The sequence below is a fragment of the Schistocerca cancellata genome, chromosome 8 (genome assembly GCF_023864275.1).
Source record: "Schistocerca cancellata isolate TAMUIC-IGC-003103 chromosome 8, iqSchCanc2.1, whole genome shotgun sequence".
Taxonomy (NCBI): Eukaryota; Metazoa; Arthropoda; class Insecta; order Orthoptera; family Acrididae; genus Schistocerca; species Schistocerca cancellata.
This window is the reverse complement of record NC_064633.1, coordinates 416,567,921-416,589,376: the sequence shown is the minus strand read 5'-3', so window position 1 is coordinate 416,589,376 and position 21,456 is coordinate 416,567,921. Positions and strand designations below refer to the sequence as shown.

At 39.3% G+C, this 21,456-nt stretch overlaps 1 protein-coding gene across 1 annotated transcript in view; it reads left to right on the top strand.

Annotated features, from left to right (window-relative positions):
- LOC126095231 (putative neutral sphingomyelinase) overlaps window positions 1–21,456 on the top strand; it is a 117,039-nt gene that overhangs the window by 23,546 nt on the left and 72,037 nt on the right. The window contains exon 3 of the mRNA XM_049909977.1: window positions 10,090–10,273. Within this exon, the coding sequence (XP_049765934.1) occupies window positions 10,090–10,273 (184 nt within the window). The remainder of the gene's footprint in view (window positions 1–10,089; window positions 10,274–21,456) is intronic.

Sequence of the window (21,456 nt, the reverse complement as noted above, 5' to 3'; positions counted from 1 at the left end):
CTAAACCAGTTGTGATAATAAAGGAAATTTACAGCTAAACTGGTATTTTCAACCTCTAGATATTACATAGTTATTTAGCCATCCTGTAAAGTCATTTGAAGGTCATTTGAGCAGGTTACAGATGAGCGGACCCAATTCTGATCCTTGAGGGATCCAACAGGTAGTTTCTTTCCATTCTGAGTTTAGTTTTGTTATTTTGTTTTTATGAGACAGTCTCTCAGTGTGACTGTACTTTCTCTTTTGTAAGCAACACACCACCTGTGCAAGAGGGGTGCTACTAATCTCATAACATTTTAGTAGAGTTTTCTAGTTTGCACAATTAAAGGCATTGGCGAGCTCACAGAATACACCAACAAGACAAATTCTCTTGTTTAGCTCTAATATGACTTCAGTTGTGAGAGCCAGAGCTTACACTATGAATCTGGTACAGTTGTCTCTTCATAGCACAGTGTACTTGAGTCTTAGGATTTATCCATCTATTCCTATTGGTTTTTGCTCAATTTTAAATAATGGAAGAAGTAGAAGTAACAAATCGTCATATAGTTGGGGCATTGAGTTGTCAGTGGGCATAAGCATTGGGGAACCTAGTGCCAGTCATAGCCAGCTGACAGAAAACATAGGGGATTTGTGTAGAGATTTTGATGAAGAGAATCATGTATTTAAAGTAGGAGGAGCAGGAAGCAGCCTGGCTAGCAACTTACTGGATTGCTTTTGACGAAGCAAAGTCTCATATCTGTGCTGCACCTGCTGCTGCCTTTTGAAGATGGGGGTACAAAGATCTCAATGTGCAACTGATTGGAGTGGGGGAGGACAGATTAACGAGCATCCTGCAGAAAGTGGGGGGTGGGGGGGGGGGGCACAAGGCAAAAATCCACATGATTATTGGCGTCTGAGGGGCACATCATTAGATTAGAGTCAGGTTATGGACAGACAGCCTTGAAAGAAAAATATATGTAACAGTTTCCAGAAAAGTGAATTAATTTGTTTCATCAAAACATAGGGAGCTGAATAACAAGAGAGATGCACTTCTTTTATCTCTAGAAACTGTGGATAGTTCTGAAGTGATAGATGTTCTGTGCCCCTCTGAACACCAAGCAACAGTATGAATGGTGAAGATAAATGCCAGCATAATTTTTTTGTAGAATTAACATGGAAAAAGAGAATTTGCTATTTATAAGTCGGGCTATAAAGTTGAAAATATTGAAACAATTTTTTTGTAGATCAGAAACTAGAAGCATGTGCTTGTGAGTTGTTATTGCAGAATGATTCTCCGACAATTGTAATGATCTACAGACCCCCTAGGAAACTTTAAGCTAATTGTGAGAAATCTAGATGCATTATTGGGCTACCTCTCAGACAAGAAAAGTAGTTCATGGAAATTTCACTGTAGATTTCATAAAACATACAGAAAGGGAAAATGAACTGGAATCATTATTATGTGTTTCAAACTGATTTCAGTAGTTGATTTTCCAACTCATGTGGAGCAAGACAGTAAGAACCCGATTGAGAACATTTTTATAGACAATGCTCTGGCTGACACAATTAATGTGCACCCAGTTGTTAATGGACTATCTGATTGTGATGCACAATTAATGGAAATGTACAATATACGCCCCCAAGTCAGGTTCATACAAATCAGTGAGACTTGTTAATGAGAACACGACACAGTGTTTTAAGAGTAAGGTATGGGGTGAGGTATATAGCGAAAGAGTTGCTTATGTCCAATTCAGTTTATTCCATAGTAAATTTGTGTCAGTATTTGAAAGTAGCTTTCCTAAAAAGTAATCAAAAAATCCATGAAAATTTAAATAAGCCATGAATAACTAAAGAAACTAAAATTTCATGTAAGAGGAAGAGGGAAATTATATAAAGGCCAGAACAAGTCATGGTCCAACATGACTTGCATACTACAAAAAATACTGTAATATTTTAAGGAAGAAATGTCCAGAAGTATTCACAGTTTGACAGAAATTAATAATACAGATGATAAAATTTAAACCTTGTGGGATGTTGCTAAACGGGAGACAGGACACGCAGTCAGTGTACAAGACAACGTAACAGTTAAACTAAATGACAATGTTGTTACTGATGATTCAGAAGTTGTGAGTACTTTTAACAATCACTTTCGAAAAGCAGCAGCAAAAATAGGATTAGTTCAGTTGAAGAAGCAAGAGAATATATTAAAAATGTTGTTCCTCAAAACTTTAAGGAACTAGAAGTAGAAAAAATATCCTTCCCAGAAATTAGTAGAATTGTAAAAAAAAAAGAAAGAAAGCAAGCTTGGATGGTATTTATGGAATTTCAAACAGAATTCTGAGAAGTAACGTCCTTTGTGATATATGTAATGTATCACTGACAAGGGGAATTTTTGTAGACAGATTAAAATATGTCATTGTTAAACCTGTCCCTAAGAATGGTGACAAGGAGGCTTAAATAATTCTCGTCTAATTTCTTTACTGACTTAATTTTCCAAAATATTCAGAGTTGTAATATGCTCACGAGTAGTATCACATTTAAGTCGAAACAAATTACTAAGCATTTCACAGTTTGGATTCCAGGAGGTTTGCTTAACTGAGAATTCTGTTTGTACATTCATCCACAAAATATTACAAGCCTTAAGGCGAATTTTTAGTGCCTGATCAAGAGAAAGTTAAATTTAAATATTTATATCCAGTTTTCCCTGGAAGTATGCAAGGTAACAAAACAAAACTTTGTCAAGATATAGACTCAATCTTATACATTCACTGATCTACTATCAAGTTTGTTAGGAAATAAGATATGAATTTTTGAGTGAAGGTCTTAAAAATTTATGTAATTTTTTAGAAAATATTTTTTTTGATCAGACCATGGGTGTGATCTCTACATTGCAAATCCACATCAACGTTAGATCACTGTCAACAATAGGTAAAAAGGTCGCAAATTCAGCTTCAGCAGGTATTGAGATCATGGGAAACATTTGCAAGAAAAGTAGTTTCTCAGAAATCACACTTGAAAATTGAAGTAAAGGAAAGCTGACTATTGAATGAAGGGAGAACCTAAAACACTCTAGCCTTGTAATCTTCATCATCTGGAGGATCAACCAGAGGCAGTCTCTTCCTCCATCTGAGGGACCTGGATGCTTCTGTTGTATTTTCAAGCATAATTTCTGCCTTGGAGACTCGCTGTCCATCCAATTCTTGTAGGGTTGCTTCTATATTAGGGAGCCAGACTTAATTCCAAATTGCTTCAGAACCTTTTATTCTGCCTGCATTTCCATCATTGAAGGTGACCACAGCATCGTTGCCCCCAACCTTATGTGTTTCCGAGCCTTCATGTATGTTTTTCTTTGTTTTCAAGCCCACATGTATGTTATTGGGCACCCTGGTCCATAAACATTGTCTAAAGGCTCATTTACATTTTTAGTTTTTTCTGTGAGGCATTTCTTCGGAAGAAATGCCTCACAGAATGCCAGTCGGTTAAAGACAAATTGTGTACTGGCTTCTCATCACTAGATGTCTTGTGGAAAAACATTGACCATACAACTTTTCTCATTCCTTCCAGGTTGTTTGTGTTCTTTCTAATGGTTTGGCTATAGTATTCAATTAGTTGATTGATTGTTTCGTCAGTCAAACATTCTCTAATAGTCTCGCCATTTTCAAGCTTTTTGCTAGAAAAGTTCTGTCTGATTTTACACAGACGAGTACTCTTTCATTTCTGAAAATGACAGACACATTCTAACTTTTGTGGTGTTTGGTCCTCATAGAGCTGGCTGTCAATTACTAATATGAAAGAATTTGAATTGCCATCACCAGTGAATTTAACATAGCAGGCCCCATGTTGTTCTTGAGAGTGCTGAAAGATCATTACTGCTCATGCACTTTCCATTCCTCCTCATATTTACAACAGTTATGTTCATGCAGTTGTTTCTTTTCATTATTGGTACCCACTTCTGTGCATCCATGGCAATATTTTGACAATATTTCAACATCAAGCACCTTCTCTGTATCAATACTTACAGCAGATGTACAAGAGTTTTTAGATTGATGGCACCTTTTTTTTACCATGATTTGTCAAATGCTATGCAAATGTCAACATTACCATCAATTTCTTCAACTGCTTCCACTGTTGCAGATTTCATTGATTCTTCTGCAGTTACTTTTAATTTTTTCCCCTAAAGCATCTGTGTATCTTGAAACATTGTCAGGGGGTATGAGAAATTCAGAAAAGCCCACAAAGTTTTTCCAGCCCTAGGGCCTTACTGGTGAATCTCCAACCCATAGAAATAACTAATGTTTGTCTCAAAAAGGTTATTATTTTGACATTTTTGTGGTGTCGAAAATTCTTTCTTACTCTCACAACTTCAACAAGAGGCTTCCAAACTAAGAAGTAAACTATTTCATTTGAAAACATTTTCGGAAATTATTCTCTCTCCCATCACACAAATTACAACATAGAGTTTGATTAATTACAGCATGCAGTTTGTTTAAACATTGTTTTTAGTCGACTTAAATCCAGTGCTTCATTTGTGACAGTATGCACTGGTACACTGTTGTGGTACCTCTGGCATAAAAAAAATCAGAACCACAGATTTTGAGATGTAATACAATAGAGCTTTCACTGCAGTTGAAGTGATGTAAAACAAATGTTGCATCCACAATTTTAAAATGATGAGAAAAGTGTTAAAATATTATTTTAAAAAGTCTAAATTTCAAAACAAACCTTGGAAGATCACAGTACTGGAACCTCTGTTCTTAGAAATCAAGCACTACTTAAACCTAATATTAAACTGATATCACTGGCACTGGTTTCACTGTACACTTTATTACTGTTCACAAGCTTCTTCTGGGAAGCACTTGGTGGTGAAAAACTTTATTGAGTGTTGCTTGCCCTAATCTCATTTTCTGGGAGTGACCTGCCAACAAGATGTATTCTGTAGTGTCTATTTCTCTTATTTCTCGTCTTCTTAAATATTCCCTTTGGTGGAGCTATATTAAAGAGAGAAACACAACACAATGAGCAACAGGTCCAAATATACACAACAAATGGTGTAATGCACCTTACAAAACTTGGATGACTATGCATTGTATCAAAAACAGAAAGTGATACCACAGCAGCCAATATAGCCAGCCTATGCAGCAGGATGTTTATTATAAATGAACATAAATCACTGCCTTCCAGAGCAAACATTTCCCAAAATATTTTGTGCTAACTGAACCTGTATAAATTACTTGAGCAATAAATTATTTCAAAATAATTTGAAAATGATCAAAATCAACAAAACCTACATCAAATTAAAGAGAAAACTCCAAAAAACAACTTTCCATAAAAAAATAAAAATTGACATTTGATACTCACACCTCCTTTTGTACTTCCTTTAAATAGTAAAATTTTGCCAGTTGGTACTTTTTGAGATCTTTCCAAGGCAGTTGATTGTGTGGATTATGTTACTCTTGTAGAAAAACTTAAGTTTTATACGAATGAAAATATTACTGGTTTGAATCATACATAACAAACAAAATGCTAAAAATTGTGCTGAATGATTCAAACTATGCTGGAAGGGTTGAAAATTGTAGTGACTGGAGAAGAATCACAAAGGGAATCTCTCAGGGTCAGATTTTTGGTTCACTCCTGTTCCTTATACCTTTGTGTGAATGCCTTCCATTTAAGGTTTAACAATCATTATTTATGCTTTCTGCAGCTGATACAAGTGTTATAATAAAACCCAATGACTAGAAAGCAACAGAAGAGATTGTTAACCATGTTTTTCAAAGATTATCTGAAATGGGCTCTTCCCAAATTTTGAGAAAATATATTTCATTCAGTTCTTTTCAACAGGTGGAGCCATACCAAGAATTGATATAGCATGTAAACTGAGAGAAACATATTACAGAACTCCTTGAACAGTTAAGTTCAATTACTGTTGCTCTTCATATAATTGGTAGTCTAGAAAACAAACAAACCTATTCACCCAGTAATGTCTTGTGGAATAATTTTATGAGGTAACTCATCACTTAAAAATAATGTATTGATTGCAAAAAGTGAGCAGTAAGAATGATATCAGGTGTGAAAGTTAAAACTTTCCAGACATGCAGATTGTTCTATAAAACATTGAGAGAACTGCTGGATGTCTGTAACTTGCTGGTACTGTATTTCAGCACAGAGTGTTCTGGCCATCTTCAGCTGAATACTGACGAGCAGTACACTGAGCTCCCCTATGTAAGATCCTGCCAGCTCATGCGTGGTGTGTCCTAGTTGACATTGCACAAGCATTGCTTGAGTGCATGCTCTTTTGCAAGTTTTTTTTATAATCGCGAGTGCTCGTTCCTCAGAGACTTCAATAAAAAGATTGATCATGATAGGAGACAGCTATTTTAAAACCAACAGTATTTTGGTGATAGGGTGATGACACTTTTATAATTTGGCCTTATGATTTGTACATTCTCCAAGAGTTCTTCAACATCTAAACTCCATATGTGAAAAAATTAAATTTCCCGTGTAGATGGAGAAAGATGGTTGCTTTCCATCTTTTGACATCTTGGTGCAAATTAAGAGTGACAATACAGTTAAGCATTCAGTACTTCGAAAGGCTGCTCACTCTGACCTTCATTTACAATGTACTGGTTGCCACCATCCTGCACCTTGACCCACCGAGTCCATGCCATCCTAGATGCCAATTGTCTGCAAACAGAACAGGAATACCTGCAAACTGTGTTCCTGAACAGTGGTTATTCGTCTCAATAAATACACAGTGCTACAGATGTACAAACAACAGAACAAGGAAGAGGATAATGCCTTCAGAAGGTGGCTTGTCTACCATATATTGGAAATGTTTCAGCTGAAATAGGTGGAATATTAAGAAGACATAAAGTTAAAATAGTCTTCTGACCTCCTTCCAAAATATCAACACTTTCAGGATCTGTTAAAGACAACTTACAGTTGTGCAAAGCAGGTGTTTACAGGAGTCTGTGTAAATGCAGCAAATTTTATGTAGGGTAAACGACACACTGTGCAGGATTGCATTATAGAGCATCAGCGACATACTTGCCTTCTCCAAGCAAATAAGTCTGCTATCACTAAACACTGTATTTCCACTGGTCATTCGATGAAATATAATGAAACAAAAATTGTGGCCCATAGTCAAACTTTTGGAGCTGTCATCAATGAATCAGTGTAAATACGACTGACTGAATCCTTTATGAATCAAGATAGATTTAAGTGTCAGGAAGTCATTTTTAAAAGTATTTGTATGGAGTGTAGCCATGTATGGAAGTGAAACATGGACTATAAATAGTTTGGACAAGAAGAGAATAGAAGCTTTCGAAAAATGGTGCTACAGAAGAATGCTGAAGATTAGATAGGTAGATCACATAACTAATGAGGAAGTATTCAATAGGATTGGGGAGAAGAGAAGTTTGTGGCACAACTTGACCAGAAGAAGGGATCGGTTGGTAGGACATGTTCTGAGGCATCAAGGGATCACCAATTTAGTATTGGAGGGCAGCGTGGAGGGTAAAAATCGTAGGGGGAGACCAAGAGATGAATACACTAAGCAGATTCAGAAGGATGTAGGTTGCAGTAGGTACTGGGAGATGAAGAAGCTTGCACAGGATAGAGTAGCATGGAGAGCTGCATCAAACCAGTCTCAGGACTGAAGACCACAACAACAACAACAACAACAACAACGACACCAGCAGTTTTGATGCTCTGCCTTTTACAAACATGGGGTTTTAATATATGCAGAGAAACCTTATTTTTGTAAATGGCAGAGCGTTGAAACAATTCTTCAGTTATGGAACAGAGATCAAGATTTATAGTTGCTGTAACATGAAGGACTCTGACCTGGTAAGAGCAATTTTTTTTTTACTCTGTTTGAGTGTTTTGGCATAACATGGTTAATTATATGCATTAAATTCCAGAGCAGTAATTAGTGGCTTTCATTTTAAAGACAGCATTGCAACCCAAAGACAAAATCCCATGTTGAGTTCCAACAAAGTATACAGTTAATTTCAGTGCACACAGTAAGAAAGCTTCCTTTTGTTAAAAGATAACTGTAAAAGTGATGTGCTCTTGGAGTTAGTTACACACAAAAAAGGAATGAGCCTGTTGATTGATAAATCTTTGACAGAGCTCCAGTAAATGTGCATTCAAAGCAATATCCTGGCTGCTCATTTGCTGGTCGTTGTGCTCATAGAGAAATGTTACGTATGAAAGTGCATTGACAGTTTAAAAAAGTGGTTGTGTCAACATACACGTTTCTTGTGCAAACTGCATTTCAGTATGTAAGGTGAAGCTGTCATCAACACAAATATTGGTTTGGATACTTTACTAGAGAAAGTAACTGCCAGAGGTGAAAAATCTGATACATGACAAAAACATCCTAGGAAAATTTGGGATACAAGCCGTGGCCTTTGGATTTGTAGTCTGGTACTTACCCACTAAGTTACTAAGCCATACATTCACATTGTACTGACTTTTAATGAACAAATGTAAGTGACCATTGCCCATGACTCTTAAAAGCCATGAGCCATTCTCACTTACATTTGTTCATTGAAAATCAGTACACTGTGAATGTATGGCTTTCACTATGTAAGGTGAAGCTGCCATCAATACAAAAGTTGTCTTTTCCTCCTCCTCTTCCTTTTCCACCTCCATCTCCCCCTCGCCTTCCCTATCCCCCTCCTCTTCCCCTTCCTCTTCCTTGTTGTTCTTCCTCTTGTGCACAACCTTCCTATTATTATTTTTGTTTTGCAGACCATCCTGGAGATGGACTAGTTGCATATTTGCTTTTGAAGAATAAGCTCCATATTGCTAAAGGACTTCCAATCACCTGTGAAATGCTATCTTAGTTGAAACAAAATCTCACTGTTTTATTGACAACATTCTGAAATGTGTATTTATTGCTGAGGGATCAATTACAGTCAGTGAGGCAGCAGGAAGCTAATTAAATCTATTTTATGGTATTTTTTGATGGAAGTTATTTTAGAGTGTTGATGACACCTACAAATTATCTCTCCCATGAATGTCCACCAGCCCCTGTCTTCTAGGGTGTAAGGTGACATTTGTGTGAACACACATGTATTAAACTGTACTTGAAACATTTATAAGAAAAATATCACCGGTTTCATATTGGGCTGGTACTATAAAAGATAGTTTTCTAATTAATAAACATAATAATATGAGCACATAATCATTCAACTGACCAAATGTAAACAACTGGGCATGGTATGCTTGAAATAAATAAAATAAGCAAGGGCAGTGGGTCACTAGCTTTAGTAGTGGTGGGGAACATCTGTGACTTTCTGTAAGTTTTCTGTTCTACTAGTACTTTCTGCCCTTATGAAATTAAGGTTCATATCAACATTTTTTGTTTGCCATCTGTGTAGTTTAATGGTGCTTCTTTCAGTGATAGCCAGTTGCCATTATGCTGTACAAATTGTCTTCATTTTGCAGTACGTACAGTATTGTGTAATGCAATATTAATCAAATGATTATTGACATCTTCAACTTTTTTAGTCCTGTCTTCCTCAGTTGCATGTAATATTACAGTATATTGATAATTTTTACTTATGGACCGTCTGACAGCAACTGAATAAAACACAATTTTAGTGGCATACGCATTTCGCCTTTATTTTCTGCAAGTCATCATCAGTGGCAGGTTGCGTGGACAATTTCTTACATATTACACTCCTGTTGCATTTTTGGTGTTGTTCTTCGTCTTATGAATGCCAATTTGCAGTTTTTTCCCCACATTCCACAGCACTATGAACTGAACACTTGTTTCAATGCAAACCAAAACATTGCATTGAAACAAGCATTCAGTTCATATTGCTGTGGAATGTGGGGAAAAAACCGCAAATTGGCATTCATAAGAAGAAGAAGAACACAAAAAATGCAACAGGAGAGTAATATGTAAGAAATTGTCCAAGCAACCTGCCCCTGATGATGCCTTGCAGAAAATAAAGGCGAAACGCGTATGGCACTAAAATTGCGTTTTATTCAGTTGCTGTCAGACGGTCCATAAGTAAATATTATCAATATACTGTAACAAATGATTATTATTTATTCCTAATTTCATTTGTATGTGATTTTATTTCTTCTTTTTTTATGCAGTGGTGTGCTGGGCTCCGGTCTCTGTGTTCTTTCACGATTTCCAATAGAAGACGTTTTCTTCCACCAGTGGCCTATGAATGGATATATGCACAAATTGCAGCATGGAGACTGGTTTGGTGGTAAAGGTATTGGTGTATGCCGTATCCAACTGGAAGATGTTTATGTGAATGTGTATACTGCTCATGTAAGTTCACTTTCCTTGCAAAAACTTCTTGGTTTTGGTCAGTGAGAATATGAGTAAAAGAACTTCAGTTTAAGTTTTGTGTTCTGTGCAGTATGATGATGGAGATGCACACAGTCCAGTTCAGAATGAATGTACTTGTTTGATGAGGCTTACGTATTACTTTCTGCAGAATACTAAAGCATTACATTACAGAGATCCATTGTTGCAATATTTGGCTGTTCAGTGTATCAGAAAAATTGGATTTCCCACCCCAAGAGAAGAGCTTTACAAATTGAGGAAGACAGTAATGCAATGACCCACCTCTAGTCCTTACGCAAGCAGTTCTTAAACTTGGAACTGATTGAGAGAGTTGTTGAATGTCCTCCTGAGGGACACTGTTCCAAATTCTGTCCTATTGACATGTTAGATCATTGGAGGGCCCTGCACAGAGTGCTCCAGACATTTTCAGTTGGGGTGAGATCCCGCAACCTTGCTGGCCAAAGAAGGGTTTGGCAAGTGTGAAGGCAAGCAGTAGAGACTCGCTGTGTGTAGGCATGCATTATCTTGCTGAAATGTAAGCGCAGGATGGCTTGTCATGCAGGGCAGCAAAATGGGGTGTAGAGTATTGTCAGTGCACTTTCGTGCTATAAGGGTGCTGCAGATGACAACCACAGGGATCTTGCTATGAAAAGAAACGCCACCCAGACTATCACTCCTGGTTGCTGGGCCGTATGGCGGGCAACAGTCAGTTTGGTATCCCACTGTTGTGCGGACAATCTACAGACACATTTTAGGCCTGGAATCTCATTGACTGGAGTAGAATTGTCTTCAGTGATGAGTCCCCCTTCAAATTTAGCCCCGATGACCAATGAAGACGTGTCTGGAGATGGCCCAGACAGTGGAAGGACACCGACCTTACTGTTGGCCACCATATGGCCCAACAGCCAGGAGTGATGCTCAGGGATGCTATTTCATTTCATAGTAGGACCCCTTTAGTTGTCATCCACTGCACACCTACGGCACAGCAGTACGTCGATGATATTCTATGCTCTGTTTTGTTGCCATTCATGGCAAACCACCATGGACTTATATTTCAGCAAGATAATGTCTGCCTACACATGATGAGGGTTTCAACTGTTTGTGTTCGTGTTTGCCAGACCCTACCATGGTCAGCAAGTCACCAGCTCTCTACCACCTGAGAACATTTGGAACATTCTGGGCAGGGCCCTGAACCAGTTAGGGATTTTGACAATTTGACGCACAAGTTGGACAGAATTTGGCATGATATCCCTCAGGAGGACTCTGAACAACTCTATCAATAAGTGCCAAGGCAAATAATTGCTTGCATAATGGCCAGATGTGGACCGACATATTATTGTCTTGCTCAGTTTGTGAAGCTCTTTCTCTCGAAAACATTATCCAGTTTTTTTCTGGCACTGTAATCATTTGTTTGTCTGTACATGTACATCTCTATTGATTTCCATCCTATTTGGATAATTCCTTCAAAGTGAGGTTTTTTATTAGTGTGTTACTGATCCAATGTTGAGTGTGACATAAGAATTGTGTTACTTTATGAATTCTATAATACAACATAGTTTTACTGTTTGTTTACACTTTCATATAAAATTATAAAAGTTAGCTGAAAAATTTTCAGTTTGACAATAAAATGCCCTTTTTTCTACACATGGACTGACAGACATACTAGATATGTCCCTGTCTTGAATCCCAAGGATGTATGTCGTTGTGTTCTTGAATTCAAACATATGTAGTATTCATTTAAATTCATCTTTTACGTTGTTATTTTGTGAAAGGTGATGTTTCAATTGTCCTAATTGCACTCTCTTGGCTAGAGATTGCTGAAGTCCTTTAATTGATATTCTTGTGTGACATGCATGCCAGCGTTACACGAACTGCCTCCATGCTATCGGTATTGTTGTAATTTGTTTCCCTCTGCATCAATGCCATATTTATATGTGTCCTTACTGTCTTTGTACCTGTATAAAAGCGTATAATAAGTAAATATATGATAATATAGATTATAGACATCACTCGTTTAATTGAAGAATTCAGTAGGTGTGGCTCAGAACTGTGTTATCTATCTGATGTAGTTGTAAATTTTCTGGAAACAACAATTATTTACAAGAGCTGGAAAGTAAAGTCCATGCCACAGATAGAAAAGATGAAAATCTTCATGAAGAACCAAATGCACAAGTTTCAATTAGATGCATTTGTCATTCTAGGAAGAACTAGAGGAAGGGAATGTGAAAAGAGACAAGTTGTTTCTGGGGGCCATGTAAGATAGGCCTTTGTGTTTCCAAGTACATGGAAAAAAATTGTACTATTGTACCATTTTACTTGCTACATCTGTGATATTTTCAATAAGGCCATATGTGCTTCCCGAGTCATTCTAAATTGCAAGCACCTCATGGAGCTCACCATTAATGTGTTGGATACAGGCTTGACAAATCCAGGTTTCATGAGCAGGAGATGGGTGAGTGCCACCAGTCCTCTATAAACTCTGGGTAGTACACATCAATGCAGCTCGGTAGTGGAACGTTGTGTGTCACAGGGAATGGGGATCTTGGCTTAACTATGTAGTCTGCAAGGATGGTAAAATATAAATATCTCAAACCCAAGATGCACTGTGGAGGTGGAACAGTTATTAGTTGGCAACCTCTGGGGAACCTGCTACACAAGAAAAGAGGGAAACTCTGAGAAAGTTTTACTTTTCTTTGTACAAAAGAGATTAGAGGGCATTACTGGCACCTGAAAAATCCATAAAGTGATTGAGGAATAGTTGAAACTCCTAGATCCCAACAAGCAACAAATCTCCATATAGCTAAGCACCTTGGGAAATATGTCATAAAAACAGAACTACACAATATTTTGAACTATGGCAAAGGTGTTGTGTTTTGCAGAGGTATGGTTGATATTCCCAAAGAAGAGCTGAAGGATGAGTGGCTCAGGAGGGTCTGATTGATGTGCAAAACGTGATGAAAACGGTAGATGGTGAGCTGGGTAAATCAGGCTCATATTCTTACATTCAGTAGCACAACGCTTCCGGAGCACATCAAGGTGTGTTTTCTCCACTTAACTGTGAGGCCTTATATACACAGCTCAGTGTATCATTTTAAATGCCAACACTTTGGGCACACCACTCTAGTGTATAATGGAGAGAAGCCACTTTCGGCAAGTGTTGGTATGACCACCCACAGAGGATTTGTTTGCTCTTTCTCTCCAAAGTGTGTTAATTGCTCTGTAGGTCACCCTCTCTGGAGTAGAGACTGTACTGTCTACCTTGAAGAAAAGCAGGTACAGGGGCTCAAAGCAGCTAAATGTATTTCACATGGCATGTCAAAAAAGATGTATAAAGCAATGCATGCTCCCACTTTCACTACTTTATTTGCTTGAGATCTCAAAAAGGCTGTTCAGAAAGCCAATGCCTCTACACAAACAGAGGTTAATAGTGTGTTTGCAACTGCAGTTGCAATGGTGATGTTAGTACATCAGAAAAGACTACATTTGCAGACATTGTAGAGCTTCCAGCACCTCAGCAGTCGGGCTCCAGTAAACAGTCAGAATGGTATTGACATTGCCATTGCTGTTAATGTTGCTCTGAAGTATCATCTGCCAACCAAGCCTAAAGGGGAGCATCAATATCAGAAGAATACAGGTTATAAGCCATTAGATGATGTAAGTCTAATTCTATCTGACAGTTTTCAATGACAATGGAATACAAAGTCTGCCTGGGACAACCATCTAGCACCCAGACTAAACCTCCATCTGTTGCAGGATCCTCTGTTGCAGCACAGCAATTGGGTATGGGGCTGGTCCTGCAAGCACACATGGCCAGCCTGTTCCACTCATGGTAGATAGTCTCAATGATCTCCAGAGGGAAAAGGTCCTGCTGCTCAGTACAGTGTGCACCCGTTGTCTAGCCACAATCACATGAAAGGCCTATAAAACTGGAGCAGGTGCACCCCATCCATTGCCAAGACCTGAGAGACAAAATGGGTCCTGTTCCATTAAGTTTTGGGTGTGCAGTCACAAAAATTATTCTTCTTCTAATATTTCGGCTGTATAACGTTCTGCCATCTTCAGATTGAGCCGCAAGACCGCCGCTCCAGTGCTCGCTTCATCCCTTTATACTCGTGTACCGTGCAACTGCGCATACGGCCACAAATGCAAATGCGCCAGAAACGTTGGTCGGCGGCAGAGACGTGCACAATGCGCAAGTTACATCTATGACTCCGCATTCAATCTGTGTTGGCATATCAGTATATCGTTGTGAGCTGCACTGTGATGACATCTTTGTGATTTTATTACACCAAGTGCCAGATTCCATGATTTATCAAGGTTGAAACCACTATCTCTATTAATTAAATTCAACATCAAATGAATCTCAATTGCCTCCTTCACTATCGAGTCTCAAAAAGATGATGTAGTTGCCAGAATTTCGACGTTGTCATACAACATACTGTGACCAGTGTCAACACAATGCTCTGCCACTGCCGACTTGTTAGGTTGTAAAAGTTGTGTGTATCTCCGGTGTTCTGTACATGTTTCTTGGACAGTACGAGTTGTTTGTCCCATGTAAGAGAGGCCACATTCGCATGGAATTTTGTAAACTCCAGATTTTTGGAACAGCAAATCATCTTTGACAGAGCCCACAAGCTGTCTTGGGTGGAGGACGAAAAATCACTTTAACTCCGTGTCTGCTGAGAATCCATCCTATTTTTGATGAGAGGTTACACACATATGGCAGGAAGGCCATCGATTTAAAGGTTTCTTCATCTTCTTCTGCTTTCTTTGTGGCCTCTTTCGGTTTCATTTTCAGTGCCTTCTGTATTTGCTGTGGGGAGAGGATAAAATCAGAGAGATTAGTGCCCACACAGAGGCATACCAACAATCTTTCTTTCCACGAACAATACGAGACTGGAATAGAAGGGAGAACCAATAGAGGTACTCAAGGTACCCTCTGCCACACACCGTCGGGTGGCTTGTGGAGTATGGATGTGCTGGGTGTGTTTGGATGCCAGGACACGTGTGATCCACCTTGCCACCAACTTATCCATGTTAAAATCATCTCGTCATCTTCGATGACAGCCTGTACTTTGTTGAACTGATGCTCAGCAACTCGGGTCACCTCTCAAGTAAGGCAACCCAAAGTTTGAAGCATAATGAAGAAAAGCAAGGAAACTTTGTGGCATGCATTCCTGGGCTCTTATCAGTCACTCCCTTTGATGGGAAGCCATCAAGAGAATTTGTGGTTGATGTAATCAGTTGCCTATAGTAGCAGTGCTGAAACAGGGGTGACTCCAAACAACACACGGAGACATTGCCCAGACAATGCCTGAACATTCTGCAGTGACTACTGCCTCTGTCAGCTAGGATCCAGTGTTCCGCTGCTACCATGTGACAATGGGGAGGGGTGAATTGGACGTCAGATTCAACAATTTTGAGTCTAACAACTGCACTTTCTTCATGTGGGAGCTGGATTCACCACTTTGAGGCCTATGATACTGCGACTGGTCATGACGAAATCTGATGCAGCATGCTGAAAAACTTGCACACAGTGTTGAAGGAAATTCTCTTAGAAAGTTTTTATTTTACAGGGCAGTTTCCTCGCCCATGGAGAGGGCCAATTTGGATACATCTCCTCAAACAAGGAAATGAACAAAATGTCCTAGTACTTACCTGGAGCATTGCCTTAACAAGTTGTGTAGAAAAGACTTTGGAGTGAATAGTCGGTCATCATCTGGTCTGGATATTAGAGACCAGGCAGCTCCGTAGCTGTTCTCTGTAGGGATTTGAGAGAGACTGACCCATTGTCGACAATCTGCTCCAGCTAGAGGTGACTGTCCAGCAGGCTTTTCTACGTAAACAGCATTGAACTGTAGGCTATACAGCTCTACTTGGAGGTGTAATATTCTTAGTCAGCTTCACATATAGGGCATTTGTGGCCTCTCCCTATATTCATTCACCCTTTCTTATTGAAAAGCTTTTTTAGGTACCAAGTTGGTGGAATGTTGTCAGATAGTTTTGAGCAGAAGAATGATTCCCCATGGAAATGTTTTAAGTGTCATCCTCTGTGCCATAGCCGTTAATGATATCATGTCTACAGTAAGGAGTCCTGTGCAGTGTTTCTTATTTGTGGACTGTTTTGCAGTTTATTGTTACTCCTGTAACTCTGCTGCAATGACTCATCAGTTACAACTTAAAGTGAATTGGTTTGAGGAGTGGGTTCCAAAGACAGGTTTCAACTTTTTGCAGACAGTTCAAGTATGTTGAATTTAATCTTTCTCGTATATTTGTAATTTACTTGCCTACAAATGAGGGATATCAGTCTATTTATTTTTTAAAGACTTGATGAGGATTCTGGGCTTCATTTTTTATTCCAAACTGTTGTGGTCAGCACATCTGAATGGTCTGTGGGCTGAGATGCAGAAAGCACTAAACATCTTAAAGTACCTTAGCCACAGATCTTTGGCTGTGGATGGGGTGCACCTGCTCCAGTTTTATAGGACTTTCATGTGATTGTGACTAGACAACAGGTACACACAGTACTGAGCAGCAAGACCTTTTTCCTCTGAAGATCATGAAGACTATCTAGCGTGTGTGGAACAGGCTGGCCATATCTGCTTACAGGACTAGCCCCATGCCCAATTGCTGTGCTGAGTCTGGAGAACCACTACTCACCATTTGGTGGTGGTTGCTCATTATGCATCGAGATCCAAGCTGCTACCAAATCACCATTATACCGTGCTGTTGCTCTTCCAGATATGGAACACATTTTCTTGGACTGTCCATGAGCAACAAGGCCATTTGAAATGCATGAAACATGTGCTGGATCATGGTGTGGGGGAACTATGTGTCCAAATCCATTGTTTTCACCAACTGCCAACCTTGTTTACTTCAGAGGCCCAGAGTAATTTGTAATTTTAGATTTTGTGCAGTACAGGAAAGGCTGCACTCCTGCATCTGTTTTACATATCATGTTTTACAATATTTTAAATGAGTACTACAACTACATTGCTGTATTCACAGACGGGTCTAAACACGGGGAACCCATTTGTTGCTCGATTGTTTTCCTTGATTGTGTCTTATTAGATTGTCTCAAGAATACACTGTGATTGATGCTGAATTATACATGATCTTGAGTGCTCTGGAGCAGAAGAGATGTGTTGTGATTCCTGAATTCCTTGTCTTTTCTGACTCCCTGAGTGCCCTTACCTCTTTACTGCACTTGTACCCAGCAGATAGAATAGTCCAGAACATCCAGGGCACACATGTATTAAGGGAAGTGAAAGGCAGATGTAGCAGGTGTAGGTGTGTGTGACAGTATTTGGATGGTTCAGTGTGCCATCCCCCTAAATGCCTACGTGGAGGTACAGAGTCATGCGTGACTGGGAAGGAGAGTGGCTGGAATGACAGACAATAAGGTGCGTTTGCTACCATCAGAAAATTGGCCATACATCCTACCAGCCACACAGATGGGATGAGGTCCTTCTCACTCATCTTCGCACAGGACACAGCCATATAATGCATGGTTTCTTGCTTCAGTGAGAGGGCCCTCCAATGTGTGGAGCTTGTAGTGTACAGATCACACTGCACCACATTTTAGTAGACTGTGTTTTATATTCAGAGAGGGCAGCAGCAAAATTGCCATTGGATATTTTAATAGACAATCAGGTGAATAAAGTATGACATTTAATGTTTTCTGAAATGTCCGACTTATTCGTTAAAATTCTAGGTAGAACTTTTTAATGTGTCATCAGGGTTGCTGGCTCATCCATGCTTTTGTAAGTTATCAGTCAGTCATGTTTCCCTATGTAGTGATATTAGCTTTTCTCTTGTCTTACCTGTGTTTTAGTTAAACAATAGAAAACTCCAGGTAGGAATATCAACACTGTAGAAAAAGATAGATTGCTACTCCTGAGCCTGATCTGCCGGAGTGGGCAGCCAAGTGTGCGTGAGGTGTACTTGCTTGCGTGTATGTTTGGTGTTTGTTTGTATTTTGCTGATGAAGGTTGTGGTCGAAAGCTTTTTGTAAGTGTCTTTTAATTGTGCCTGTGCACAACTCAGTGTGTGTTCTTTATCTATCTTTTTGTACACTGTTGTGTTTTCATTACCTGTTTTAGAACATTTGACCACTTTTACATAATATTGAATGGTGTTAGATTGTTTGATTGTGCAGGTGACTGTGAGTGAGGTTGCGAGAGAGTGAGTGTAATTCTGGAGGACTTCTCCTCCTTGTTTTATGACTTTTTTAAGGCTTTTTAACAAGCTGATATAATTTGTGAAGTGTGAAATACAAATAAAAAAAATGTTTTTAAGAATGTAAACTAAAGTGAATGCTCAAGTTCCTGATTCTGTCTAGATTGTCATCGTAGCAGACTCCAATGTGTTTCGAGTAAAAATGCATTCCATTTGTAGACAAGGTCTTCTTTTAGGTTAGTGCACTTGGCCCAGCATATTTCCAGAGAGTAGATTCCATCTTTGAATTACAAATATAAAGGTGTGCAAAGCCTCTTATACAGCTGCTATAGCCTCTTCACTGAATGTAGTTCTATACCCTGCAGAATCTTCTCATTATGGATGTATTGTCCACCTAATCTAACCTCACAAATTTATTTGAGGGAAGGTGGAAGTGAGAGGGTGCGAGATTTGGTAAATACAGTGTTGTGCTACAGAAAGTTTAGATGCATATGCTGTACCTGTGATGCTGTTTCCACAAACCTCATGGGAGAACCACTTGTAGCAGTGTTTGGAAATCATAAGTGGAAACATCAGTGATAATAAAAGTTTGAGCAACCCCGAAGAAATTCTCACATTGCCTAATGGTTACAGGGGTTGCTTGCGATAAACAAGAAATAAGGGTTCAAATCCTGGTCTGGTACAGATTTTCAGTTGACACACACAGTCTCTATTTGGAGATTCAGAATATCTGAATATATCATACTGATATCATATGTCATTGCATCTTCACTCATTTCATCCCTATCACTCCATCCATTTCATTTCAGTGCATTTAATTCATTCCACAATTGATCAGGTTAGATACCGCTATTTACTGTCAGTTTCTGAAATGTGACCATTTGCTGAGGCTTGTCATTCTTGTGACTATTCCATAAATAATAGCTTCACTAAAAGCAGTAAATGTGTTCAGTTTTGGTAGGTACAGAATTGAGTGTGAATGCAGTCTTTGCCAGATTATATTGATGATACAAACATCTCATATTTCTATCTGAGTGTCATTACGGAATTCCAAGATGTTTTGACATTATTTTCATGCCTATCATCATCTGGTATATTCATTGTAACATTTGGCAAAGATATTGTATTTGTTGTTGTTGTTGTTGTTGTTGTCTTCAGTCTGAAGAGTGGATTGATGCAGCTCTCCACGCTGCTCTGTCCTGAGCAAGCCTCTTCATTTGCAAATAGCTACTGTAATCTACATCCATGTACAGTGTTAATAACTTGCTCTCCTTATACATTGTTCAATAACTATTTTTTCCTTCTAAATTCAATTCAGAACCTCCTTATTAGGTATACAATCTAATCTTCAGCATTCTTCTATACCTGCATCTGCATCTACATCTACATCTGTACTCCACAAGTCACCTCACGCTGTGTGGCGGAGGGAACTTTGTCTGCCAGTGTTACCTGCCCCTCTCCCTGTTCCAGTCATGAATAATTCGTGGAAAGAACGACGACTGCCGGTAAGCCTCCATGTTGGGTATAATCTCTCTAATTTTATCTTCACGATCTTTCCGCAAGACACATGTTGGAAGAACAAACACATTGGTTGTCTCTTCCAGGAGTTTACACACTGTGTGGCTGAGAGTACATCTGCTATCACTGTCATTTCTCCCCTTTGCTGTTCCACTCACAAAAAAATGTGTGGGAAGAATGTTGTTGTTGTTGTTGTGGTCTTCAGTCCTGAGACTGGTTTGATGCAGCTCTCCATGCTACTCTATCCTGTGCAAGCTTCTTCATCTCCCAGTACGTACTGCAGCCTACATCCTTCTGAATCTGCTTAGTATATTCATCTCTTGATCTCCATCTATGATTTTCACCCTCCACGCTGCCCTCCAGTACTAAATTGGTGATCCCTTGATCCCTTGACACCTCAGAACATGTCCTACCAACCGATCCCTTCTTCTAGTCAAGTTGTGCAATAAACTTATCTTCTCCCCAATCCTATTCAATACCTCCTCATTAGTTGTGTGATCTACGCATCTAATCTTCATCATTATTCTGTAGCACCACATTTCAAAAGCTTCTATTTTCTTCTTGTCCAAACTATTTATAGTCCATGTTTCACTCACTTCCATACATGGCTACACTCCATACAAATACTTTCAGAAACGACTTCCTGACACTTAAATCTATACTCGATGTTAACAAATTTCTCTTCTTCAGAAACGCTTTCCTTGCCATTGCCAGTCTACATTTTATATCCTCTCTACCACTATTTGAGATCTAATACCTCAGTATTTCTTGTCGTCATTGTGCAGACATATGTGAGAGAAAGCAATATATTTTCGACTGTACCTAAAGTGTACGGTCTCGCAATTTTAATGGTGTATGAGCAAGTGGGTGGTGGGGGTGAGGGGTGGGCAGAGCCAAATGATACATAGTTTGTGGGCAGAATGTTCTTTAACCAGCTGTGAGTACGGCATTCCCAGCTTGACCTGTGGCAGGTAAACATAGCAGTGGGAAGTCTGCTCTGCAGCCGCAGAGCTACATCACACTACATACTGTGTGTCCAGGCCAGTGGTGACATCAGTGTCGTGATTGCTGCCTGCAGCACGCCGCCCATCCTGGCGCTGACCACGGCAAGTTGGTCAAGGTGCCAGCCCCTCACCACGCATCACACAGCCTCTCCTCCACACTTGTTGCAGCGTTGCATCACAGTAAACTCTGACCAACAAGTCTCCTCTCCGACATGTTGTTGTGGTGGTGGTGGTGGTGGTGGTGTTGGTGGTGGTGTGGTCTTGGCCTTCAGTCCGAAGAGTGGTTTGATGAAACCACCATAGTTCAGAAGCTTCTTCTCTGAACTGCACATTATCAGTGTTTCACTTCCATACAAGGCTATGCTGCAGACAAATACCTTCAGGAAAGACTTCTCAATGCTCAATTCAATATTCAATCTTAACAGATTCATCATTTTCAGAAATGCTTTACTTGCTGTACCCAGC